At 45.1% G+C, this 27,495-nt stretch overlaps 2 protein-coding genes across 5 annotated transcripts in view; one reads left to right on the top strand and one right to left on the bottom strand.

Moving 5' to 3' along the window:
* The first annotated feature begins 189 nt into the window (after window positions 1–189).
* On the top strand, window positions 190–11,955 carry LOC119449516 (ras-related protein Rab-30). The gene is made up of 5 exons (XM_037712703.2): window positions 190–561; window positions 688–786; window positions 865–948; window positions 5,045–5,228; window positions 7,350–11,955. Exons 2-5 carry the CDS (start codon window positions 700–702, stop codon window positions 7,619–7,621), a joined length of 627 nt encoding a protein of 208 aa, XP_037568631.1. The 5' UTR covers window positions 190–561; window positions 688–699; the 3' UTR covers window positions 7,622–11,955.
* A 3,219-nt stretch (window positions 11,956–15,174) lies between these two features.
* LOC119449515 (proton channel OtopLc) overlaps window positions 15,175–27,495 on the bottom strand; it is a 53,700-nt gene continuing 41,379 nt past the window's right edge. For all 4 annotated transcript variants that reach the window (XM_037712699.2, XM_049665278.1, XM_037712701.2 and 1 more), the window contains 4 exons: window positions 22,249–22,537; window positions 19,058–19,218; window positions 18,810–18,984; window positions 15,175–16,734 (listed from right to left, as the gene is read on the bottom strand). In XM_037712699.2, coding sequence (XP_037568627.1) covers window positions 15,797–16,734; window positions 18,810–18,984; window positions 19,058–19,218; window positions 22,249–22,537 — 1,563 coding nt within the window. In that variant the 3' untranslated portion in view covers window positions 15,175–15,796. The remainder of the gene's footprint in view (window positions 16,735–18,809; window positions 18,985–19,057; window positions 19,219–22,248; window positions 22,538–27,495) is intronic.

The raw sequence follows: 27,495 nt of genomic DNA, 5'->3' as shown, positions 1-27,495 counted from the left end.
TTTTATTGCTTGAAGCATTAGCGAGGATGGCACACGATTTACCTCTTGCTTAGCAATATATGCATGTGAATCGCGAAAAATTAACTCTGCCTTCACCTGATAAAAGATGGCAGCATTAAAGGTACGCTTCGTGCTGCGTGTTTACATATTGTGGAAAGACGTGAACGCCTTGAAAGGGTTTTAAACGTCACTCTCTCAGACGAGATCAGCTGATCGAATGCTCCACCTTGCGGATCGCTGCGATCCTTGCGCTCGGTACTGAACTGAAAGCACTGAAAGTTGCGTTGTGATCTTGTGGTTGCTGTCGGATCAACACATCGCCGGTACGAATCGCTCATTTCACCTTGTGTTTACTTCGTGCATGCACCCGGCTAGACCACGGGTCACTGTCTCGGCAAGAAAACTATGCAGCGATTAGGCAATCGCGTGTGACTCCATGCGAGCAGCCAACGTCCATCATGTGAAACGAAGTTACGTCGTCTTGCGCTGCTGCTTCCTCATCAGAAGCACAATTCTGCAAGCATTCTCAAGATGCGGGTACGCTAAACGCGGCCAGATCTGGTACGTATATTTTCCGATGTTTCAGGTTCTATCGCGTTCCCGACTGGGATGTTTCGGAGTGAATATTTAGTTCCGCTTTTGGCGTTCAGAAGTTAATGGTCTCGCAATGCTGCGTTTTGCTTGCAGACGTCGGGAATCATGGAAGATTACAAGTTTCTATTTAAGGTCGTGCTAATAGGTAACGCTGGTGTCGGGAAGACATGCCTTGTCCGGAGATTCACGCAGGTAACCATATGGATGATACGCTTTGCGCAGTTCCGAAATTTCCACTGGGCTGACGAGTTCCTGTTGGCTGCGTTTCAGGGTCTATTTCCTCCGGGTCAGGGGGCCACCATTGGTGTCGACTTTCTCATCAAAACTGTCGAAGTGGACGGCGAGAAAGTGAAAGTAAGAGGCCCTGCCTGTTCCTTGTACTATCGGCGTGCCAACGAGCTTAGAAGCATGTTCGGTTTTCGGTTTCACCGATGTTCGTCACTTTTCTTGTTTGGTGTAGTGGCGTTCGAAACTGACCCGATGTTAGAAGGGCGCGATTTGCGCGCAGCTTTCTTCATTAATTTTTTTTTTTCTGGGGGGGGGGGGGGGGGGGGGGGGAGGGGGGGGGGTCGGTAGGTACAGTAGGAAATGCGCAGTTGTGAAAAAAAAAAAAAAAAAGCGTTGAAGAATGTGCGGTCGTACTGAAAAGTTATCTGGGTTCATTGTTCACACACAACTGTATCTTGCGCGTAGTGCTGTGAATTGCGGTTTTAAACGTAAAACCGTCATAGCCTCAGCTCATCACTTTGCTATAGCTCAAACAATGTGCTGATTTTAGCGGTATTAGGCCATATATGCATTGTGTACAGCAGATTAAATTAATATTTCAGGTAGCTGATGCACTGATAATTCCCTTCGTGTGTTACATTTATCGGGAAAACCTCAATCGTTCATTGATGTGAGGAAGTTAAGGATCTCAGCTGTTTTGAGAGACCAGCTAGCTATGAGGTATTTATCCCCTTCAGGCAATGTGTGCACAATTGTGTATGCCAAGATAGTGCATCACAAGGAAAAGTGCTGATGAAAATTAATTTTATTAAAGTGTATTCCATACATTTTGAAAAAATTGTGATTTTACATGTGCTGTAAGTTTGAATAATATATGTAAAGTGTTTTAATTACATGGAGTTGAAAAGCAGATGGCTGTATGTTTGCTTACGAGGTCAACATGCAGACATGTAGTTGGTTAATTTATTGCATTGTTTTTGACAATGTTAAAACATCAGGCATATTTTTCAAGTGTCTGGATTGGTTCTTTCCAAGTATGGTAGACGTGAAATGGTTGTTCTGATAGGATGTTCCTGTAGACAGTTCTCACATGAGTCCCCTTTCTGTAAAAATGACAAAACTCACTGAAGAATTGAAAATACTGCAGTTATTCTACGGCTCTTTGCTTTTCATGGTTCTTAAGATGCAAGAAATGTACTGAAACCAAATTTTGAATGGGCCGAACATTTTGGCACTTTAAGGGGTTAAAGCAGCAATGCTAGTACTAGTCTTGTGAAGGTGTAAGTTTGGTCAGAAATTCACAGCTTCAGATGCAAGTACCAAGCGCTGATTGGTACAACTCCTGCAGATATCTTGCGTGTTTATGTTTCATCTGTTTCATTCAAATATGTTCAAGTCAGTCAAAGATTCAGGGATGCAGGTAAAGTAGACAGGACAAATACTGGATTGTTGCTGGATGAGTTGGTGCATATTGAACATACCAAAATAACCATTGCTAAAGATGCCAAATAAAAAAGAAAAAAAAAAAGAAATGGGCAGAACAGCGTCCATCCACTTCTTTTCCGATGTGTTCCCATGTTTGCATCTCATTGTGAAATATTATTTTGCATGTGTACCAGGTATCCTTGAACACGACCATACTAAATTGCCATAAAATAACAAGCAAGCATGTATGATCAAACAAGCGCCCTCCTTCTATTCACAAACAAGCCCACTACCTACAGTTGACTCCCGTTCATTTGACCAACTTTTTGTTTATTTCTAACACACTAGATTACTCCAAGTCAGGGCATACCCTACCCCGCATTGTTACACAGAATCCATCCAGAGATACAATCGACCAATGTTTGCGAGCTATACGCAGACCTAGCTGACTTGGAACATATGTTCTGGCGGTGACCCGCGTTATGCGACGGCGACGATGTCACGTCATCCAAATGGGAGGCTGCCCTAAGCAGCCCCAATCTTAAAGCACAGCTATGGGCTGTCCATCGGGCCCGCGATGCAGCAGAGAGGCTCGGCCTTTCTGTACCGACATGGGAGCAGCCCGCTACGTGCTGACGCGCGTTTCGAGGGACCGTAATAAAGTTTTACCATACCACTGGAAAGTCACGGCGTGGAACCATACATTGGGGGCTATGGAAGAAAAACATGTTTAATTCGAACGCCTAAGCATAGTATATTCGACTCCCATCAGCATTTCCTCAGACGTACAGTAGTTACTGGAAGCTTTGAAAACGCTACAAATGAGCTGTGCAAACTGCAGTGACGAGAGCGACGCTGACATCGTTGCTGACAGCGCCCTGCTGGAGCCACCAAGTGCAACTGATGTTGGAAGGTTGAGGCTCTTTTTAGCCCGACACTGAGGTATCGTTTAAACATGTCAGTGCCCATCACTACATGCTGGTTGACTTGTGCTTGAAGAGCGAGAAGAAAAAAGCCATTACAAACTATTTCAAGGAATAAAAAAGATTTGGATTCATTCATGCTGCCATTTCTAAATTCTACCTTTGCAATAATTCGACCAAGTCCTGTGGTTCCGCAAGGGTCAAATTAGTGGTATTCAACTGTATTTTGAAAAGTTTTGCGAATCGTAGAATGGTATGAAAATTGTTTAATCCCGTGCTTGAATGATGTGCTGAGGCCTCATCTCCGATGCAGCACGCAGCAGTGCGCAATGTGTGCTGGGATTGAACATTGTGTCCCAACTGGAAACATATTCAATAGCCGTAAGTAGGGAGAGAAAGCCTAAGCATTTACAGGCAGCTATTAACCCCTTCAGGCACTATGAGCACAATTGTGCACACGAAGATAATGCATCAAAATCAAAAGGACTGTTTAAAGTTATATTTAAAATGTGTCGCAAACATCTTGAGCACTTCTGATTGGAACTTTGCTGAAAGTTTGAATAATAAGTGTAAAGGAGTTGCAGTAATATGATTTGGAAGGTAGACACCTGGATATTTGACCTCGTTTTCAGTTTGTCGTCATGTATCGAGTTAACTTCTTTAATTGATTTCACATTCTTTTACATCAGGAATATACTTCTGAGTGTCTAGATAGGTGCTGATGTTCCTGTAAAGAGTTCTCGCCTGGAGTGCACATTCTGTAAACTTTACAAAACTCACTGAAGAATTGAAAATTCCTAATTTGTTCAGAAGCTGGTACAGTTTTTATGATTCTGGAGGTGCAAGAAAAAATTTTGAATGGACAGAATTAATTGGCGCCTGAAAGGGTAAAGTGTTCTCGAATAAGATTTAAAACCAATGGTGAGAATCTTGCTTGCTTTTTTGCCTATTCCCATGTAATTTTGCCCAAGTAATTTGCCGGGCATGCCAAGTGGTTGAGAAGCCAACTTCTTCGCACCTCCAGCGTCGAGTTTTTTTTTTTTTTTTTTTTTCTCAGATATTATAAAAAGAGCGCAACGGTTTATTTTTAGTTGTGCAGAAGTGAAAAAATTTCACAGATAATGGCACATGCTCTCTTGGTGCGGTCCTCACGCTCCTATCGGACAAAAGAAATGTCAGCATGGCAGGAACTGCGAGAGAGAAATGCGGAAGCATACCAGTACATCAGTGACGCTGAAAGGGTTAATGGTTTAGGGCACTTGCTTGGTATTTTATAGTACCTTTCTTTGCAGTTTTTGGAACAAGTGTTTTTTAAGCTTATGTAGTTTATATTTATGGCAAAATTAAGTAGTTAGTTTTGGCTGTTACCTACTGTATATTCATTCTTTTGGCAGTTGTAGTATATCTCAACTTCCTCATTCAAATGCATGTGAAATACAGGAACGCTTTCTTTAGACAAGTACTGTGAAAATTCCAGTAAAATTTGTTGCACCTATAATAGACCACATTCTAGCTACCATTAGCAGCTTGATTATATAGGCCACCAGATTTATAAAACAGTTGATGAAATTTAGGGCAATTTTGGACATATCAAGTCATCAGTTTTAGAAATACATGGTATCAAAGCAAAATCATGTCAATTCTGTAAACAGCAGCTGGAGTAGTGTCTGAAGCAGGCAAAGTATGTGTCTTGCTTGTTACTATAGAAAATAGTGCTATTTTGTGAATAAGGGCTGTCAGTTAATATACTATATCTCTCCCCTTCAGTACAACAGCTGCTTAAGGAGAGCATACCTGCATTCCACATGTATTTTTCTTTCTTAATCACATCCCTTAACCTGTGATAGTACTTGCATCTTACGGTGGATGTACAGTTGCAGATATGGGACACAGCAGGACAGGAAAGGTTTCGTTCAATCACCCAAAGCTACTACCGTAGTGCACATGCTCTCATTCTCGTCTATGACATCAGCTGCCAGCCAACATTTGACTGCTTACCCGACTGGTTAAGGGAAATCGAACAGTATGCCAGCCCAAAAGTCCTACGGGCATTAGTAGGTAAGTCAGCATGCTGTTGATATTTCTTCAGTCTGTTTGTCTTCATTGTATATTCCACTTTGTAGAAAACTCATTGTGCTAAGACTTTCTAGAATCTATATCTTTGTACCACTGTGCATCCGCTTGGGCATGCAACGCGTTAAATCAAAATAGACTTGGTCAGCTGTGCGTTATTCACGAAAGCATTGCTACTATTGCAGCTCTTTGGTGCTAAGCTCTCATTAGTTATTTTCTTGTGCATGGTTGTACTTGGTATATATGATTTGACCTGTAGTCTTATGAATAGAGGCCGGATCTTTAGGCATTAAAAAAGCGCGTTTTAGGCGCCAAAAATAGGCAGGCAAAACAACGTTTTAGGCCTCCAACGTCGTAAATATAGGCACAATAAATTTTTACATAAATGCAAATAATTTCAAACGAAGACGTGCGCGGCCTATATCTACAATAAGAAAACAAGAAATGTTATTGTCTATGATGGCACGAAGGCGCCAACAGTTGAACATAGCCGTGCAATTGTCCCATAAAACTGCCGAACTAATGACGATCAATTGGCTTCATTCAATAAGCACACTGCTCATATTCATGTTCAATGGCCACTGTACTCGAGCGTCGCATATAGTGAAACAGGCATGAAAAAGAATACTTCAAAGCTGGGAATACTGATTTAAAAAAACGATACTTTATGTCTGCCTGACGCAATTAAATTAAGACACACCAAAAAGACAAATAACAAATGCAAGAGAGACTGCGATTTATTAAGAAATTAGCATGTTCTTACATGAGGACTGTTAGGTACAACTCTTCGCAATTTCCTCATATACAATGACATTATCCGAATTGTACAGGCCAGATGTCCCAACACTGCCAAATACACTTCCGCCCATTTGAAGTGCACATGTTTGAAGAAATCTGTTTGGAGAGCACGCGGAACGTAGTCTAAGAATCACTGTGAAGATTGTGTAAACAATAGCAAACTACCACCATCTCCAGATTTTTGTATTCAAAATTGTGCCTCTTGTCACTGAGAATGATCTCGTATGCTGAAAAGGAACGCCCGACGGCGGTGAACACCTTAAAAAGTAAATTACAAACAAAACAAAAGCCGCGTGCACATCACATTTTTCTTTCTTCTTTTCCTCTTCACTCTCCTTTCCCCTGACAGCTCTCCACGGTTTCGCATTCGCCAACCGCTCGCGCAATGTCAGCGCGGCGGTGTATGCTGGCCGGCGCGTCCCATTTCAATGCTGCTAGCAGTTGCTTGTTTTCCAGGAGTTGGTTGAACTAAAGGACAAACAGTGAATGTTGTCCGGTAACATGAATAACGGTCTCTAACTGCACTCGAAAGCGAAACTTGAGGCTAAATAGTGTTCATATAGGCGCCTATATTGAAAATAGGCATTTATAGGCATTTAGGCACAAACGCCAAAATAGGTATTTATAGGCACTATAAAAACACTATAAAAGCCCTTCTTAACCTCTAATTCATGTTCATATATCAAAGTGGGGCGATAGGAGCGCAAGGAACATAAAAGGCATTTGCCTAAAATCTGCTCTCTACTTATGAATTATCATGCTCAACTTTATGCATGTTGTGAATGCCACATTGGGAAATGCGCACATCTCTGTAGTCTTAAATATATCTGCACACAGAACAGTAGTGGAAGAAACAATAATCTTAATAGAGCACATTTCAGCTAAGGTTTCCTGCAATGTTTACTGAAGCTGGTTGTTGCTGCTAATGTTGTTAGAATCAACCAGAACTGGTTAGATCATGGCTTATTACTATAGAAAATAGTGCTATTTTGTGAATAAGGGCAGTTAATATACTATATCTCTCCCTTTCAGTGCAGCAGTTGCTTAAGGAGAGCATACCTGCATTCCACGTGTATTTTTCTTTCTTAATCACATCCCTTAACCTGTGATAGCACCTGCATCTTACGGTGGATGTACAGTTGCAGATATGGGACACAGCAGGAACATGTATGCCATCAAAGGCATACATGTTATTCAGTGCTTTCGTGCCTAGGGATGGTTGCAGCTTTCACAACAGTTAAAAAGAGATATTGACAAATTGGTGATTGTGAAAAAACTGTTGGTTTATGCCTGCACTCCGATTGTTAGGGAACAAGATTGACCGTGAAGACCGGGAGATCCCAACGCACATTGGTGAGGAGTTTGCTCGCCGGAGTGACATGTACTTTGTGGAGACATCGGCCAAGGAGGCTGACAACGTGGACAAGCTGTTCACCGAAATTGCCGTGCGCCTGACGGCTGAGGCGCGTGCTACTCATGCTCGATACTCTGGCCGGCCATCGTCCACAGCAGATTCCTTGCCAGATTTGAAGGAAGCTGCAGGAGACAAAGGGGACCACACTTGCTGCCGCATGTTATGAGCATCCCATGTTACACGCACATGCCGTACTGGAACCGCCCTGGTGTTGGGGAACTTAGTTCCACTCACTTGACAGCAGTGGGGGCACCTTTGCCTGAAGGAGGCTCTCAAATGACTGTGGTATGGATGAGTATAGTGTAGTCACATTCCGGTATCAAGCTGTGGGTCATTTTAACTCAGCTTGGATGCATCACGCCTAAGAGAGCCATTGAAAAGACCTAAATGGGAGACTAGAAACTGTTCAGTGGCATAAGAAACCTTGCATTTCTATTTTCGTAGCACGTTAGGGTCAGCACTTCTCGACTCAACCGTGCAATTCCGACAGTTTAGCACCATTAAAAATGACTGCTTCCTTCTGGATATGGGAGAGTACTTACTAATATTGAAGCTCATCTTGATGAAAAGGAGCTGCTGTAGCACGTTTCACAGTGTTCATGACACTGAAATCTGCCTTGCCGTCATTGGAAAGCCTCCTTCAGCATGCGTTGCCAGTAGTCTCTACCGAGGTTGGGATTATGCTGCCACTCCTTTCCCATTTTGCTAGTGCTGCCGCCCGTCTGTTCTTGCTCTTTTGTGTGCACTCATTGGTGATCTTGAAAGTGTGCGAGTACTGTCGTAGGGCGTTTTAAAGTCGACAAAGGATTGTTGGCGACCTGCTTCCATTTGTACCCTTTGCTGTAAGCTTTCATGATGCCAACACTTTACCTTTGACCTGCAAGGAGCCTCTATTTCCGTCTGTGAACAGAAGGTGTACATTCTGTCACATCATCATGGTGCAGTCGAATCCCTGATTGTTTTCTGTTTTTAGTGCCAGTACAGTTTTTTTTTTTCTTTTTTCCAGCCTGATTATCATGAAAGCTACTTTGCAATGAGGCATTTCAGCAAGCGTACTGCTTAATTGAGTGATGCTTTACTCTTTTTCATTATCAGTGGTAGTAGAGCTAACTGAACTGCTTTAAGAACTTTCTTATTTCTCTTGCTAACATTTGACGTTATCAGACTGCCCTTGAAGACTTTTACTTGCCACATTTGTTCTTGTTGCTCTAAATATTTGTAGTTTCACTTGCTACACCAAAGGCACTGGCGTAGGACACTGGCTTTTTTGTTGTGTTGGTTTGTGTTGAATGAAGGAACTCAAAGATAAATATGAAAGTTGGAGGCAGTTTCCTTAACATGATGGCTGAAAAGGTGGACTGAAAGAAAAAAAAGTTGAGAGAAAGACAAGGAATGAAGGACAGTGTTGTGTCTATTAATCATTTACCACATTTTTTTCTTCTTTTTTTTCGTTGTTTCAGTTGTCATTCAAAGATCAAATCAGCAGTCCTTGTTGATTGACCAGTTGTGCATTATGTCTTGGTTGTGTGTGCATCTCAGGCCCGAATGCATCAAAATTTTGTGTTGGCTGGTAGAATCAACAGCCCCATCATGCCAGGAAGAACTCATGAGAGGATCTGATTACTATAATTTGCCCATTTATTTAGCAGCTGTATGCTTCATTATTGCATTGAAAGGGCTTTATATCAAAGGTTGTGTTTTCTCATTTGTTTGTTTTGGGGGTCTGGTTTTTATTTTGCAGTTTTTAAAGATTTGTGGCTGCTGTGAAAAGCCCCAAATTTTGTCTATGAACTGGAGTGCTTTTGAGCTCTGATCAGCACGCACACACACATACACTACACACACACATGCACGCGCACACACATACTTTATGATTTATTGTTTGGTTTCTTGGCTGCTGGGGTAATCGCTGGCTTTACCTGTCAGATAGAACTTCTCATTTTATCATTCTTAGGTTGTTGCATTGAGAATATGGCATAGATGCAAAGTGTGCACGAATGCGTTCTCTTAACATCTCCGCTGTTGATTTTCATACCTGTGAGGTTTTGTGCTTTTCCATGACAAATGTTCTTGAGGAACATGTGAAGGTTGGTAGAGACTCTCAAAAAAGGCATTTCAAGATTCTCGAGAAATGAGAACTCTGCCAAACACTCCTGAGCCAAGGTATAGCATTGAGGGATTGTGCAGGGTTTTTTCTTTAGTGACTCCTAATGAACAGGGCTGTAGAAACAGAACGTCCAGACTGGTCCAGATCTTTACCGAGTGAAAGACGGAAGGAAGAGTGTGAGAGAGTGTGAAAGAAATGTGCCTGTATAATGTTCCGAAGAACATCACTTTTAGGTGACTCAAGGATAGCACCGTTCTTCTTGTAGTCATTTAAGCAGTACATCAAAGCTGTGCTTTTTCCCTTACATTACTTATGCAGATGAAATAACATCACAGCTTGGTAATGTTATGAAACAGCAAGTACTATTGCACTATTACTTCCTAATTTGCCTATATCTCGGTTTAATCTCCTGGGACCACTTGTACATTAAATTGCACATTGCCTGTAATCCTTTTAAGTATGAACTTGGAAAAAAATATGTTAAACGTTTATCCTGCTTGTAAATTTTGGTGTATTTGTTTAGTGTACAGAATTAGTTTAATCACATTGTTGCCATCAGCTTTTGAGAAAATTGACACTACTTTGATCTAAACTACTGTGTCATCGCAGATGACTGAGCGAAAGCATGAAGTGTGCTTTAAGTACCACCAAAGGACATGAAAATCCAGGATGTGGGATCAACATGGCAACCCAGCCCACCACATGATGTTACATCATCATCTCTGTGGTTTAGCCAAGGAAAAGTAGCTTTTACCATTACAAACATAAGGAGATGGGCACTTTCGGCATCTAACCAAGGTACTTCTACAAAGAAAATTTCTTTTTTAAATTCACATTTATAGCATATAAGTCGGTAATTAAAACCCAACTTGAAGTGCTATTATATTCTCAAGATGTCTTGTGGTCTCAGGAGGTTAATGAATTTATTTGCAGCTTCATGCTCATTAACCAGCTGCTGCATGCGATGCACTCTTGTGGCACTGCTGCTTAAAACTACTATTTTGTTAAAACTGCTCAGTGTGGATATGGTTCCTAGACAAGTTTCAAGGTAGTGCCATTGTCCCTCTCTCACTGCCCTCTTTCTTGTTCAAATCCTCCTCCTGCATGGAGTGGAACCAAGATGTGCTCCCTGAATGACTCCTGAAAAAATAGCGCCTTTTTCTCTCCACAGTCACTCTGTCTCTCTACATGGAGCACCACTAGTACACCTAAAAGGTTAAGAACTTCTCAACACACTTAAACAGCTCCTAGTTTGTGTCATACTACATGATCAGTACTCATTTTGAAACCATATTCCGTGCAGTCAATCCTTATTCATGCGTATATTGGTGTAAACCAAGCTTTGGAACCTTTTCCTAAAAAGATTAACACCACGGCTAACCGGCCTGAAATGCCACTTGACCACACTAAGTCAGACGCACACGGGCAATGGCAGGAGAGCACAAGGATGAGGACAACTGCGACTAGAGGAAAGAATGGCGCTACCTTGACACCTTTTATCTAAGAACCTTAAGTGTGGTTCTGTTTGCCAGGTGAGCATTACACTTGAGCAGAATTTGTTTAACGGTAATGAGACTTTGAACATGACAGTCTGTTTGGCAGCTGTGATATTTTCTTTTTTTTGTTGTTGTTGTGTTTGTCAGAAAATTGTAAACAAGCTCACATCAAAGTGCCCTAGGCTTTACTTCAATTGTTTGTTTTATGGGAATCATGCCATGCCCAGTGCTGTCAGCCCAAATTGAAGGCTTGTTTGCAGTTCAGATCAATCCCTGTATGCAAGCCACCCCAAGTCAAAACATTTTTTTGAAGTGTGAACATATACTTACCCTATTTTCCAAACACCATTCAATTGAGGTAGCTGGTCATGTTAAAAATGTGTTATAGGTGTTTTGAGTATCTGCTTTCAAGCTTTGCTCAACATCTTTACTAATGTTTTGAAATAGTAGTCAGCATGTTACATTAAACTCCTTCAAACATAATTACTGACATTCCATTGTGGCCAGCGTACCTCTTTTTTTCCCTGAGACTGGGGCTTTTGACACCATCTGTTATCGCTGCTCATTTATTAGCGTGCTGCAGTGCTTCAGTTGTATGTGTGCTACAGCATCTGTATTTGCAAGTTGACCTTTAGCTACAGCAGATTGCTGCTCATGAAAATGTTAGTGCTTTTTTTTTTTTTTTTTGCTTTCAACACAGCTCACCCGTGTGTGGAGACGTTTTAGCAGGTGATGTATATAGACACCCTATAAGATAGTTCCTTATGCCACTTTTCGGTTTCCTGGCCTCTATCGCCACTGCACTGTCCATGAAGCAATTTAGTGACCCAATTTTATCATATTTATTTCAAAAGTTGTGAACTTTTATTTGATGAAATAAATATTTTAAGTCGCTTACAGGTTTCATGCTTGAATTTATTGATTTCAAAATTAGATTCATGCCAGCATTCTTGCATGCATTTGAGACTTGCAAGCCAAGCAAAATTTTACAGAAGTACTCATTTTACAAGAGAGAGTATTAAACATACCAGTCTACAATAACATTCTATCCAGAACTGGCAGTTTGTTCCGAGCCACGAAAATTGCCCGGCCTCAGCATTTTTCTCATGCAGAAAAAATGATGTTGACATTAGAAAGTTTGTCATTACACTGCACATTATAAAGCAGTCTATTAAAAACGCAAAGGGAGCATTAGGAACAACTGAACAGTTTGTTCCCAAAGTCTGGGCTCTTCGGAGCCAAGTGGCGATCCATTATCACACAAAGTATCTGAAGGTAATCCTGTGGGCCAATTAAAACCTGTATATACTTTCGCGACCGAGCCAGAAATGCATGTCTGCAGCAATGGCAGGGGTGAAAAAAAAAAAAACTTTTTTTTTTTTGGTGTGAATGGTTGCTGCAGATGATGCAGCTATTGTATCAAGTATGTTGCAATGATACATATTCAGTTTTAATCTAATGAGAGGACACAGGTACTGCATCTATAAGTAGTACGAAAGAATAACCAGTGCCGCATGCGATGTCTAAACATTTTATTGCAGGCAATCATGTCTAGCCAGCAAAGGCTGGAGTGACGCAGCGTGCTCTAGTACATTATGTCAATTGTGGATGCGATGAAAGTTGTCACATTTTTGCTTTAATAATCAATTTCATTTCCGATATTGTACAGTCGACATTATGAAGTTTTCAAAAGCTATTAGAAAAAGATTCGTATTTTCAAGTGGTGACTATTAGATTCTTTATTCGGAAGTTTCGAATATTTGCAGACCCTTAGACCGTAGTCGAGGCTGGTGATCATAACCTGAGTAGGTAAAAGCATTACAACAACACATAATTGAAAAGCGTTGAGATTCATAAAAGTCGACATAAAATGATTTCATTATGGATGTTACTACTTGGGCGTCATGCATACTTGGCAACATACACACACCTGAAAGTGTTGCAGTTTTGTATGCAAGGATTATTCTCATGATACAGTGGCTTCGTTGTGAATTCTAAACACTCAACAGCTTTTAGAGAAACGTTGTGAGGCCAGCACATGATATAATTGAAATCTGCTGTCTCTGTGAATCTTTGCCAAAATGTAGATAGAGACAGGGCCGAGGCAGTGGTTAACGTGAACACTGGAATAGAAAATTGTCAAGCTAGAGTGGTGACGCTGCGGTCCAGGGTTCGATTCCCCAGGGCGAGACCAAAATGTAGATAAAGGCTTGTACAAACGACAGATTTCCGTGGTGATGAGTGCAATGCCAGATTTCCCCGAGCCATTCTAGTATAAAACTATGTCCAGGCTCCAGTTTACGCAGTAGGAGCCTGTATTAGCCTTATGAGCATGGCAGAGCGCTAGTAGAGAGAGGCCCTGAACCACCTCACGAGCTTGGTGAAGAATAACACATTCCACGGATAACATGCGCCTCTGTGAACACCTCAGCCAGATTTTCCGGTCGTGTGCGACGGGTGCAGCTCGCAAGCGGAACGCGAAGTTACCTTTTCTCCAAACGCCCTCTTTGCAAACAGGCCTTCGATCTCCTCGCGCACTTCGGGGCTGCCGGGAGCTGAGATTCCAATGGCCGATTCCCGTAGAGCGCTGCCATTGGCCGATAGTTGACATCAATCAAGAAGGGTGCGTGGACCAGTGCGTTTCTTCCTGCTGTTACTGTGTTGATGTAGTGAACGAAACATGTTCAAGTAAGCGAAAATCTGCGTTTCGAATTTTGATTAAATTACGTACTTCCGGAAGAAGCTGACTTTCTGCTCACGCTCGGCCGCGCCCGCCCGTCCACGTATAAACGCAACTTTTGCCACATTGCTTATCGGCGTCGTAGTCGTTGGGTCTCGCTAATTTGGACTAGTTTTGAACGCGAAACTAGAGTTACTGTATATGCTTCCCTGGGGGAGCAGAGTTGCGCATCTAACTAAAGGGATTTAGACTGAACTAATGAACGCGCCACTCGCGCGCCCTATTCGCCAAATCTGGTCACATGCGCAAAAAGCATTCTATTGAGCGAAAGCCAACTTCATAGCTGCGCCTGCACCATAGAGTTTCTATGGCCTGCACTGCCGCCCGCCGCGCCACGGCGCCACCACCTTCGCGGACTGAAGGAGCAAGCACACTTGGCAGATGAGCCACGCCGTATCCTGCATTCAAGAGGAGTGGTTTTTCGGGCATTTTGCGTCTCCGGGCAAGATGGCGGACCTATGCGCAACTCTGCTCCCTCTAGGTCAGACTACATGTGCGCTTGCCAGCGCTCGCTCACTTCTGGCTAGACGCTGTGGCAGACATCGCTTGATAGCGCTTCAAAATGCGCAATTTAGATGTGGCTACTATCCGTCGGTCAAGCCGGTGCAGGACAAAGCCGGTCCACGCCACGTGGCACGGCCAGACTGGAGCACACAAGTGCGAACGCGCACTCCAGCCCTGTCGTCCACATGGCAAACATTCGGCGTAGCTGCGTCTGCTGTGCATGGCATCCAAACTCGGAGGCTGTTCTGTGTAGCGTAGATACCGCGACGAGCCCTCACGCAGAGGCTTTGTCACTTTGGCGAAACACTACGAGAACCGCGCGCTCCGATTGGTCGCTGGGGGTGATAGGCGCGTGTGTGATAGAGATCAGTCGCCGGAGCGCCCATCTCGCGTCGAGAGAGCGCCGCGCACGCCTTAACCGGAAGTGGTTTAAAGAGAAAAATAAAGTGCCCCACTTCCTGGGTGATGCTTTCTCCCTTTTAGCTTCCAGCGCGCTTGTGTTGTTGAAAGGAGACGCCCGTGTGCTTGCGTTGTACTGCAACCCCAGGTGGTCAAAATTAATCCGGAGCCCTCCACTACGGCGTGCCTCATAATCACAACTGGTTTTGGCACGTAAAACCCCAGAAAGTAGTAGTAGTTGAAAGGAGAGAGAAAGCCGCTGCATCAGTGCGATAAGTCTGCTTCTACTTGCAGGATGCGGAAAAAAAAAAAAAAAAATACGCGGCTGGCGATTCCTGAGGCGACGTCCGTTAATAGCGAGGTCATATATATTTAGTTTGAAAGGTGTTTTAGGGCCCCTTTAACAGAAGGCTGAGGCTTTCTTTGTTAAACATTGGTGCCACACTATTACAATGAAGACTGTCTTGACTGAATAACTTTCAGGACGAAATCAATCTTTATTTGTAATACACATTTATATTGGGGACAAAGAAACAAATGGCAAGTGAGCAGCTGTAATGTATGAAGCACCTGCAGAAGAGCAGGTTCTGGTACTTCTCATAACTGCAGGTAATGAGAGTGTGAATGGTGACCAGACATCTGTCCAAGTAATGGTAATTAACCTATGTACAAGAGCGCATCACATACACAACTATGATATATACATTTGAATGAGCAGCCACACATTGTCAACTATATGGGGGGGGGGGGGGGGGGACTTGCATGGCTTTCATGAATGACAAAATGGAAAGTAGCAATGTACAATCTTTGTCACCATAAGGAGGAACCCGAGTGCAAGCCATTTATGACGTACCACCATGCACTCAAGAGAAAACCTAAGCTGCTTGCTGAATTTTGCTTTTATCATTGGTCACAAATTGATATGGTACAAAAGGCATCAAATCCAGATTGTTCATTATCACTGAGCATCTGGCCATGGCCTAATGTTTGCTGCCATGCTGCAAACAACGTATTTGTGTATGCTACAGATAAAGACAGCACAGCACACAGAAATTTTGTTTGTACGGTACTTGAGTATTTCACTCCCCTAAAATTTCAGTTACCCATGTTCCTGTAGGAGTTCTTCCAGACTTCGGCGAAGGTTACGGACGAGTGAAACCGGTAAAAGATGCTGAGGGGTAGCGAGGCCCGTATGATAACCGTCCAAGCCATGAACCCGTAGAAGCCAAGTTGCACGGGGCTGGCCTCGACCTTCTGCTTCTCGAAGGTGTAGATGATCCAAAGTGTAAGGTTTCCGATGAGCAGGAACGTGATGACTTGCCGGCCCGGCTTGCTGTGATCGTGCTCGGGCAGGTACGTCATGCGGCAGGTTATGTCCGCGATGAAGAGCGACTGCATCGTCACCTGGACGATGGTCAGAATGCTGGTGACCATGACCAGAAGGTTCGGGATGTGGTCTTTGGGCAGCAGGCTTCCGGCTATGATCCCGAACATGGCGTAAACGTAGAGCCCGAACGCGGCTACGCTGAGCAGGATGCTTCGCAGGTGGTCCTTCCGGTCGGGGTGGAAGCGGAGCGACTTGATGCGGAAGAACCCGATCGTTATGGCCCCGATGGTCAGTACCTTGATGCCGCAGTGCGAAAGGTCCGACAGGTAGATGGCCAGCATCGCGTACCGCTCGTGCTGGATCAGCACGAAGAAGACAATGAGGCAGATGGTGGAACAGACGAGCACCAGGAGACCGAAGAAGAGGCCCTTGCTGGAGCCCGTGCAGTTGACCTTGGAGCCAGCCTGGAGGCTCGACGTGCGCGATATGCCGTCGTCGTGACTGTTCTCGACGTGGTACACGGGGTCCTTGCCGATGTTCTTCCACATGACGTAGAGCACGGCCGCGCTGATGAGGCTGTACTCGACGATGAACGGGTACAGGAAAGGGGACGAGTCCGACACGATGGTGCCCATAATGTCCTGCTTTTCGCACGGGTTGGTGAAGTTCTGCGACGCGTTTTCCTGGGAAAATCGGCTTCGCTGCACTGCGAGCAAAACGAGAACAGCGATTCCGCAGTTATAATACTTATGGGCGACATTACATTATTGAAAGTACAAGCAGGAATAATATATGTGCTCAAACAGAGAAAAGAAATTTCAGTGCGAAAACCTAGCTGCGGTGACGTTCTGCTCTAGAGGACTGAGGAGGGGGGGGGGGGGGGGGGCAGCCAACTAAGCTACCTCGGTGGCAATGATTCACTTCAAGCTCTGCCCAAGAGACACCGATAAGTTCGCGACGTCACCGAAATGAGCAAACTTAATTGGACGGCGCATTTATACAAGTACACCGTCGTACAACGGTGTCTTTGCCATTGCATTCTTACAGGTTGTCACTTTGGTTCATTGGTTATAGTTGGTTTTAGAAATTTCTCCGTAGAATTTCTTCGCCATTCGAGATGTATTCGGTGAATTTTTCGCGTTGTACACGTGCGATGGTTATGCTGACTGAACGTAAGCAAAAAAAAAAAAAAAGCAAAAAACCCGCGCCATTACACTGCTGTGAAGGTGGATTACCAGCGAAGCAGTTTAGTACACGACATAGAGGTGACACAGAATTTAGATCAAAGGTATGGGCAAATTTTATTTATCTTGAGCGGTGACGGCGGTCATCCCGAAGAAAGACAGGCGCGCTCACTTATTTTGATCGGCGGTTTTCATCGGTGGCATACATTCGCGTGGAAGACTAACGCCACCTCAGGGAGCCGGAGGAAACTAGACACGCGCGACGGGAGAGCGGAAGAAAACTAGGCACGCAAGCACTTGGAACGACGACAAGAGGGCGAGCGTGCACACGGCCGAGGCGGGTAGCACAGCGGCAAATATCTGAGGAACCCTTATTAACTACCCGAGAGTCTACTGATCCTGAAAACGGTGCCTATTGATAACTAATCTACTCAAAATACATATCCAAGTGATAAGCTTTTGCATAGTATGAAGCTATTATGCATCAAATTCGGGAGCCGAGTTTTTGCTCACGCACATTTGTTGACGGACACGAAAAATGCAAGGAACCGTAGCCATAGACAGCGTCGCTGTAAAAAATTCACCGACGATTACCATACTACCTAATGCGAAATTTGTGCGAAGCTCTATACGTGTTTTCATTTCGCGATATATTGGATGGCGCGGACGATCTGTCTCGTGCGGCACGTTGCAAACGGAGCGAAGTGTGGCGCGACTACCTCGCTAATCGGGAGATCGCGAGCGGCAGCGCGCTGGTGACGCGTGGGCGCGATTCCCAGCAGCCGCCGCCGCAGACAGACCTCCGTTCATGCAGCGCTTTCTTTGTTTCCATACAGACGACGCGCGCTACTCTGACGCTATCTCGTATAGCCATCGTCGCCGCACAGCCGTCTTGCGCGGCACTACACTTATCATGCTTTCGTCATACCCTCCTCCTCCGCTTTCCTCCTCACGCTCTCTTCTCTGTCGCCGTCTTCCATCTCCTGCTGCGCTCGGTTACGAGGGATAACGCCGACGCTCGCCGCAGGAACGGGCGCGCTGCGCTCTAAAACGCGCGCACGTAACTGCCAAGACATCCCTCCGTACGAAGGGTGCGACATTGTCGTTCCACTGCGTGACCTCAGAAGCGTGCAGCTAGGCTAGGCGCGCCAGCACCAAGCATCTTTTTTCTTGTTGTACTGGAATTCACACTGTATAGTATATGGTGTCCCAGCTAACGTTGACCACGCTGTTGAGAAGAAAAAAAGGAATGACAAGAAATGGTGCAAGATACGGCTATAAAACTTACGTTGTTCAGTCGTATGACCCGAGATGGGCGAACACCGCTGGTTTTATCATTGTATATTGCACGGTGCATTTTTCTTCATTTTTTTGTCATAACAGCTTGGCTAACGTTAGCTGGGACACCCGGTAAATTGCTCCTGCAGGTAGCAATGTTATTTGTAGAAATCCGATCACTGTTATTTGTAGAAACGACAAAACCATCGCGCCTGTTACGTTTGAATGTGAAAGTGCGCACTTTTATTAGGGTTGTACCGGTGACAGTAGTGTAGTAGGCCAGAGTGACTCCATATACAGTAGTGTAGGCTTCACTTACCCCTGAACGGCAAGATAAGCTCTTCCAGCGTGCTTCCACGGCCATTTCTGAGGTGGTGCTCGTTTATTTCCTGCAGAGTCTCTTTGCCAAGAGTGCGTATCCAAACGCATATGTTGGTGGCCACGACGTGCATTAGGCCGAATCTGGCAACCACTTTGAACTTGTGGATGTTCAGCTGAAATATTCGGTTGGAAGGCGTCAGAGTCAGCGCTGAACACTATTGTAAGGCAAATATTTGTCGTACTCACCCTTGCGTTCATGAAGATAAAATACATTTGAGCAAATGTGAAGACCATTTGCAGGACAGGGTTTATTCCCAGCAGTACGCTGTAGCAGGGCGACGTGGATGGAATCTCGAAGAAAGAGCCGAACTCCAAGCCGTTGTACACCATTGTCCCCAGGCCGAAAGCTGCACAGCAGAGCGTAGATCATGTCAGACGGTAATACTCTTAACTACATGCAGCTATAGCCGTAGTGGGAATAGAGGAACCTTGGTTTCACAAAAAAAAATCTGCTTTCAAACGTCAAGTGATCAACAATAATGGAGGTTTTTCTGCCCCATAGTTACGAGCTGCAAAAGAACCACCGCACGGCACCGGTGTAGCAGGCATGCACACGAATTTCGTGTTCACTTTTTGCAGATGGCGTGGCCGCATGTTATTGTGTGTCAGACATACTCCAATTGGTTCATCTAGTGCATGATATTATCTGTTAATTACACTTAAATTCACAAGTTTTCATAGTTAGAAACAATGTCCCAACATCTGCGAAAACATTTAGCAAACTGCACGTCACAAAGTGAAATCACTTCTCGCATTACATACCCTTTCGCTTGTTCCCTATCCATTAATTTCTAAAAAAGCCGTCACTAATATCGTGGTGCCAAAATGCAGCATTCGAGTCTTTCTGCTCTACCTTCACACGTGTTAGGGTGCCTCGATGCCAGCGGCGCTGGCATCGAGGCGCTGGCATCGAGGCACCCTAACACGTGGAGCTTCGTGGTGGCATCTAGCGAGCGCGGCGCGACTTTCATAAGCGCGGGCTTGGGGGTTCCGAGATCTCCAGTTATGAGCAACCACGGTGTATGCTTACACCGTGGGAGCAACTTACGTGCCGTGCCAAATATTTCGGAAGCGATGCCGCAGTTAGCTATGAAGATTTCTGCGTGATTTGCAAGCTGCGGGATTAGTTCGTGGTAAACCACTCTTCTAACGCAGCGGAGCCAGGTACAGGTGCCCACAAAATAACTCGGAACGCCGGACCGGTGGCCGCTCGTCGGCGGAGCACACCCGCGGAAACATACAGCCATGGTCTGCGCGTGCGCGGCATCCCTAGCAAGCAAGACTCGCTCCCTAGAGCGTTGCCCCGCGTCAAACAACTAGCGGCTTGTTCCTCTTAGCGCTGCCACAACACATCTGCGGAGAGGGGGGGGGGGGGGGGGAATCGGGGCCTGTAGGCCACAGCGTGCTCGCACGCTATGCAGCGTGATCTGTAAACGCACCCGTAATCCTTGTGGCATATTCTCGTCGGAATCTGCATTCCTTCAAAGAGGTATTCATGCTTTCTGGATGGCTTGGGTGGATGAAATTCATGAGCCTTTATAACTGAGTGATGACCAGTGAGTTCACTATGCTCTACTTTTATTTATGCCTAATGGCTTGCATATCTGAGGTAATTATTTCGCCTAAAGAAACTATGAATTCAAAGCTTATCTTTCACGTGGGCGAGCGGGCTCGACTATCATAGCTCTGGAGCGCACTTTTCAACCTGATTATCGTGTTGCGCGATGCATTTTAGTCCTTGTTCAATTATATTCCGAGACACATTTACTAACTGGGAATAAGATCAGAATTTTGACTTTAACACGACGGCTCCTTTAACAAGGATGACTGCGTGCAGTAATCAAATTTTCAAAATGACATACGACGTAATCCAACATGCAAATTTTATGCACAGGAATTAATTTTATGCATGTGGCACTATAATAAAGGTCTCTTCAATGCTTCGAAGTAACAATGAACATCGCATAGTGCGCTACTTATCTACCAAATCTGACCGCTTCGCTGCACTTTTAGTTGGGAGTGCTCTAACATTTGATCGCGTGTCTGCGTTGGTTGGCGCAAACATTCACTTTCTTGTTCGGTGTGGTGATACGTTGCTAATCAAGGGCGTGTTCAGCTGTGAGTTGAATGCATAAGAAAAAAAAAAAGCATTCAGTGGGGTCCCATATCGATTGCTAAGACGACTTTGACGGCGAAAGCTTTAATGCGTTGACGTCATTTCATTTGCGATTGCTTGCTTATTTCGGTTAATTAATAAAGCAACTATTAATTGGTCGTAATTAGGTTTAATTATTTTCTTACTTGCTGTTACGGAGTCTTAGGTTGATCTTAATTTGTATGCACTACTCTTTGGAACTCTTAGTCTTAATTTTGCGTGACCAGTCCTATCACAGCGTCTCGAATTGATGTTAAGTAGTCTCTATTACTGTTCGCAACCCTTAATTACTTTTAATTATTCGTAATTATTCTTAGTTACATAGTAATTCCCTTTAGCACGCTTTAATAGTGGTGTCGTATGATGTCCATGTATGGGTGTTGTTAATTACCCTAATTACTTTTAATTAGCCTTTGGGACTCTTGAATTATTCTTAATAAGTTTTAGCTACTTGGTGCTTAATTCACTTTTATATGCTTAATTGAACAGTAGAGGTGTAGTACGCCGTTTTCTGATTTTTGCTACCGTAAGTGTTGTCGACGATGGTCACATTCCGCGACTAATGAGCTAGTTAAGCCTTTCGCTTTAAAGGGCGCCGATGGCCATTAAAGCGCACGCACGAGCGCTTATGCTCCATCGCGTGCACACGCGCGCGCACAGCGTTTTAGAGACCGCCTCCGCACAGCCCCCCTGTTACAACGCTAAAAAGCACCCAACGCTATTTTTTGGAGCAAGGCAACAATTATTTAGATGCACTGGGGAGCGAGGTGAGCATGCTAGGGAGACCGCGCATGCGCAGACCCTGGCACTACTTTTTCACCGGCGCGCTCCGCCGACGAGCGGCCACGGCTCCGGCGTTCCGAGTTATTTTGTGGGCACCTGTACGAGTACTCGCCCGGATGAGATGTTCTCTCTCTCTCTCTCTCTCTTTTTTTTTTTTTTTTTTTTTAGCGTGCGCGTCGCTACGACAAAAAAAAAAAAAAAACAAATTAAGGTGCACTCTGAGGGAAAGAAAACTATCTGCTGTAAAATTTAGTACAGGCTGACTTTTCAAACATCATACGTGCCAATTAAAGACCGCGGAGCGCATTATATCTGCTAAACGGTGCTCTAAAGCGAAAGTTGGCACAGCAAAGAGAAACTATAGCGTGAGTCCCGTCATTCTCACTCAGCTTGCCTTGAACAAGAACTAAGCTGTTCACTCTGGGCGCCTGACGCGTACCAATGGCGCCGATCCTGAGGAAGAGGCTTCCGTGGCTGCGGTCGTTCTCCGAGATGCGTTGCTTCTTGAGCCTCGGCGGCACACCGCCGCTTTGGGCGGTGGCGGCGTCGAGCCCCTTGTTGGGCTGCGCCTTGTCGCCCACGGTGCGTCGCAGGTTCTCGAGGATGGTGATCTTCTTGGGGCACCTGTACGCCGCCCCGGACCCGGTCGGCGAGGAGCGCCGCAGCAGGTAGATGTACACGTAGAGCAGGAACAGCAGGCTCACGCTGTACAGGTACATGTAGAAGCCCTGCGTGCGCGCGCCTACAATCAGCGAACACGTTATACTGTCGCTCAAGATGAGAGAGAGAAAAAAATAGCCCGGTGTTCGTATGTTGATCGCCAGTTCCTCGGAACGTTTAATATAGAGTTTCAGCCGTCCCAGCTCTTCGCATCAGATATACGATAATACGGCAATCATCTCCCTTTACGCAAAGCACCCATGTCAAAGCTAGAAAAATACCCGGTTTGCTTTTAAGACTGGTAATTTTCGTTCTTGAAAGTTGAGTGAAAGTTCCATGAGTAAAAGTTCTTGGATCCACACGATTACAACGCTGTCACGGGGTTGATGACGAAGACATTTCGATGGCTTGCTCAGATAATGATGAAGTGAAAGACGAGTCGCGTGTGAACTTGGACGCCATCTTGCTTCCCGCTTACATTTGTAACCATCTGTATAATTGGTGTTACCACATGTGTTACAAGTACATATAACATGTACGTATTGCTGTATATGTAACAATATACAGAAAATATCAGTGTGTGAGGTTCTCACACTCTTGCAGGAATCACTGAACACACATTGAAAATATTCCCTTACACACTAGTACAAAGTGTAACTTGCTCTGTTTTGCCAAACGGAAATATTTACTGTGTCGTCAGAGGTAATGCCGCATAAGCAAAACACTTATTGACAACCGCATTACCAGCAGTTTCTACCATAAAAGTAGCGATGCTCTCAACAATCTAGCACTTCCCTACAAGGCCACGCGATGTCATCGCCAGTGGTGCAGTACGAGCCATATGGGTGCTCGTTTGTAAATCAGGCACCTATTGTAGGACTGTCCCAGTCTCATGATTTGAAGAGAAACACAAAAGTCGTGGCATTACCTCACTGGAGGCATGGACTACGCCATCCCCTCAGGCCGACGCCCAGCGAACCATCGGCTCTCTATGGGAGTTCGTACAAGAGGCCGGATTTTGACCGGGCAGTAATGAACCTGTTCTTTCTATAGCATTTATTTCCACCACCTTATTTCCACCACTTAAAATGGGGGTGTTGGTCTTCAAGCAGGCCTGGACGTGGCGTTGCAGAAGGCTATTCGAAAGGCAGGTCTGGTTACTGGCGAGCGCGAGCTAGAGCGTCAACAACAACCACCACTCATAGTCGTCTTCTTTTCCCAGACATCGAAGCGCGGTCATTCGCCTTCAGTACAATTTATTTTATGATCTCTACTATTGAGCCTCATCCCTACTTACACCACTCACCAAACCTTGCTATTAAAGTTCATTCTATCTCTCCTCAACTTTGTACTTTCCAGCACAACAGACTGATTCAGTGTCTATGAAAAAAGTTGCAGTGGCTTAGCTCGGCCATGCCAGGATATACGTAGCGTTAGCAAAGGTTCAGCTGATTATTCTTAGCTTTCCTGGTTGTCTCCTACGCTCAACCGCTAATTGCCAGGCAACTACTTCGGGATCCGATGAGTCAAGCTTCTCCGTTCTTCTGCGCTGTTGAGCAGCATTTGCGCTCTCCTTCTCCATGGCTATACCACACTGGCAAACGCCAGTCAGAAGCGCAGCGGCTCCAGCGCAGTGTCAGACGGCGACTGCACAGCGAGCGCGCGCCGGCGCCAGTGCGTCTACCACGGCTACGACGTCACTCCTCTGGAATGCGCAGACCGGCGGCGGTGAGTCGCGCGCGGCAGCGGCGGAGTGCGCGAGAGGTGCCGGCTCCGGTGGCTCCGGTGCGCAAGCCGTGTGACATCACTGATCCTTGCGCAGGCGCAGCACGGCTCTTGATGTGCCGCGCGAAACGGGCTTGGCTAGGCCAGTGTAGCTAACGCTACAAAAGGCACTATGGCCTGGTGGTGTTGCGGTATAGCATGAACACTTAACCAGCAAAGGGATTTCTGCTATATTGCCTTAGATTTGCTATTTTCGTTATTTGTGTATTTGTTTAATACGTTCCACTATCGAGTCTGCCAATGTGGTAGGAAACGTGTTTACCTTATCTACATATAACGTAATAAGTACAATAACATATTTTTTCTTGTTTTCTACGTGAAGCTGCGCGTCGACAGACCGATCCATCATTCGCATATTCTGCATATTCTGCTTGTTTGTTTGCCTGTTTGAAAATTGAATATGTTCTTTCTCGTGCAAAATTATGCAACCACAATTTTCTCACCTAGCGCGGTCTCGACGTCTCGAGTAACCACGAATATGTGTTTTAGCGTCTGCCATTCGACACGTGAGTGACAGCTGGCACTGCAAAATTAGTTTAAAAGGTAGACCAAGCCGCCTGTTCTTAAGACGCGATTTACGTGCGTTTTAATTCTTATGCTTTCTTTGTGTCCGCACAACATTCAGGTGCATTTTTGCTGCTTCTTCGAATAGGTTGGGTATTGCGTTTAGCCGCGCAAGTCTTTATCTCTTTCTTTTTCTTTTCTTTTCGTGCAATAGTATTCTTTACTGTGCGCACAACATAGCTATTTATATGCGTTTGGAATATTTCTAAAACCATTAAATAAAAAAATTGTCGATAAGCTTATTGATTGAATTAAGCGTTCCAAAGACAATATAGAAAATTATTGCTGCGAAAATCCACAGAACTAATTTTTGTCTTGCCCTTATGAATGTCAAAGCAACGAAGGATTGTGAACACTGATTCCAGGCCGCGATCGATAGCCGCATTCTAACGGGTGCCGAATTCAGAAATGCTCGTGTACCTAGAAAATTCCAGCCGGTCAAAATTAATCCGGTGCCCCTCACCACAGTCATATCATAGCCGACGTGTAACTTCTACATGTTACATAATATCAATCAATCGGTCAATCGATCAATCAGTCAATCAAGGTTGCTCGAAACAACCTTAAAAAACACAACATGGGAGGTAGAAAGAGAGAAAACGACTGCGAAACGTGCCCTGTGGAAATAGGCCCACGTTTCCGTCAGTCGCCTTCTCTGCGGTTGTCTTGTGTCGCATCTGTTGTTGCGTCTCGAGGTGGCGTTTGGGCAAGGAATCCACCATGCCCATCGATGAATACATCCGGGAGTAGGAAATGAAGGAAAAGGTTCAATGTACATTATTTACACTGGCCCCCTGCTACGGAAGCCCACTCCATCAGGAGCATAGTAAACGTTCGAGTTCGCATCAGGACACGTCAGAACCACGGACCACCCCCACTGCACAACACGTCTCCGCTTTTAATACCGCCGTCTTCCCTCGGATACTGGACGGGAAAATCTGATGACAGTAGCTCAGCCAATCGCCATCGTTGGCTCGGTCGCAACATCCCTCCCAGGTTGACGCACCGTTCCGCCGGGCCCGCCTCCAGTGTCGCACCTCTGCCCCCGCATTCTTGAGTATGCGTGACGTCCCTCTGGTCAGGATCAGGATTAATAGTAACCTTCACGGTAATTACCGTTTCCATGGATGGTGGTGGTTGTTGATGACTCGACGCGAGCTCCTTTGTTCGCGCATCACAGTCTTTGACACGCCTGATTGCTGTCGCTGCGCGCGCTGATTAATGGATCACCTCGTTGAAAACGTGCAAGGTATGCGCTTGTCCAAGTTCGTTGGCTCAATCTAGTCACCAAGCAACAGGTATCGATAAACACCTTCAATACGGTCGTTGTCAATGCAAATCTGTCTAACAAGACGCCCGTAAAAGTGCATATGTTGCCCTGCGATGCGAAAGCAGCATTTAAAATTATCTATCTTAGGAGTACCCCCATTATGGCGCGCGGCTAGAGCGAATTACTGTGCTCCCCGTTCAAAATGCAACAGCGTTCAACGACGCCAATGCCTCGTAACCCCATAGGCCACAAAACTCGCGGTGCATTGGCGATGAGCGAGGAGGTTGTTCGGCGCAATGTTTAACACTTTTAGCCGTGCTCCCTCAAGGGCTACAGAAGATAGTACCAACCTTTCCTTTCTCAAACAAACAAACCACTTAGTAGTACACAGAGAAGCAAGATTACATTGAAGTATTTGCGATGGAGACTATGCTTACCACCGACCTTCCTGCTTCACCGCAAAGCAAGTAACCGTGTGGCGGAGCCAACCTCCTCGGGTACAATCGCCTGTGAAAAGCCGCGCGTAAAAACTGCGGCAAGGCATCCAACGCCCGGACTACATAAATTACGAGAGATTAAAAAAAAAGAAAAAAGAAGAAAAACTCCCTCCTCGCAATTCCAGAATTTCCGTGTCGTATAGCGCCTTACCTAAACTTGTGAACGTCAAACTGTTCAGCCGATTACGTCGTGCGAAGTTTGCATGCTGCTGAGTAAAACATCGAACAAAGATCGCTACAGGCGTAAAAAAATATATAATTCTAGGGTGTTACGTGCCAGAACCACAATCTGATTATGAGGCACGCCGTAGTGATTCCGGAATAATTTTGACCACCTGGGGTTCTTTTAAGGTGCACCTAAATCTAAGTACACGGGTGTTTTCGCATTTCGGTCCCATCGAAATGCGACCGCCGCAGCCGGGATATGAACCCGCTACCTCGTGCTTAGCTGCGTACGCAACCACGGCGGGTCTACACGCGTAAGCATCGCAGGCAGTGCGCCGAGTCCTCGTTTCAAAATTCCTGCGGGTTGTCAGTCAGCCGGAATACGTTCCACGCCGTGAAATTAACCGTTGACATAGCAAAGGAAAGCGAAAAAATGCGAGCTGGAAAGCGGTCAAAAACAAATAATGAGCGATGACGTGCCAAAAGCAGTTTGCTGCAAAGCAGTTTCCGGCAGCTGCAATTGCGACGCAATTCCACGCGAAGAATCGAAGAATCCAAAGATTATCAGCCGGTGAGTTTGCAAGGCGTATTTGCTTGGAACGATTTTTCAAGATGGCACCAGTTTCGAGATATTCATTCCCAAAGTGTACGACAAAATACGTGCGCGTTGCGGTTATATTTTGTGTTTCAGTGCACGAAACGGCGTTTTGTTAAAAAGTGTGTGGAACTATACAGTGCAATTATG

This window comes from Dermacentor silvarum, chromosome 4 (assembly GCF_013339745.2).
Source record: "Dermacentor silvarum isolate Dsil-2018 chromosome 4, BIME_Dsil_1.4, whole genome shotgun sequence".
Lineage (NCBI taxonomy): Eukaryota > Metazoa > Arthropoda > Arachnida > Ixodida > Ixodidae > Dermacentor > Dermacentor silvarum.
Note: the sequence above shows the minus strand (reverse complement) of the source record. Positions and strands in the feature narration are given on the sequence as shown.

Bases quoted from the DNA above. Each gene is read 5' to 3' on its own strand.
- LOC119449516 (XM_037712703.2), top strand. From the start codon at position 700: ATGGAAGATTACAAGTTTCTATTTAAGGTCGTGCTAATAGGTAACGCT. The intron at 787-864 runs GTAACCATATGG...GCTGCGTTTCAG, and splicing joins TTGTCCGGAGATTCACGCAG to GGTCTATTTCCTCCGGGTCA. The intron at 949-5,044 runs GTAAGAGGCCCT...GTGGATGTACAG, and splicing joins TGGACGGCGAGAAAGTGAAA to TTGCAGATATGGGACACAGC.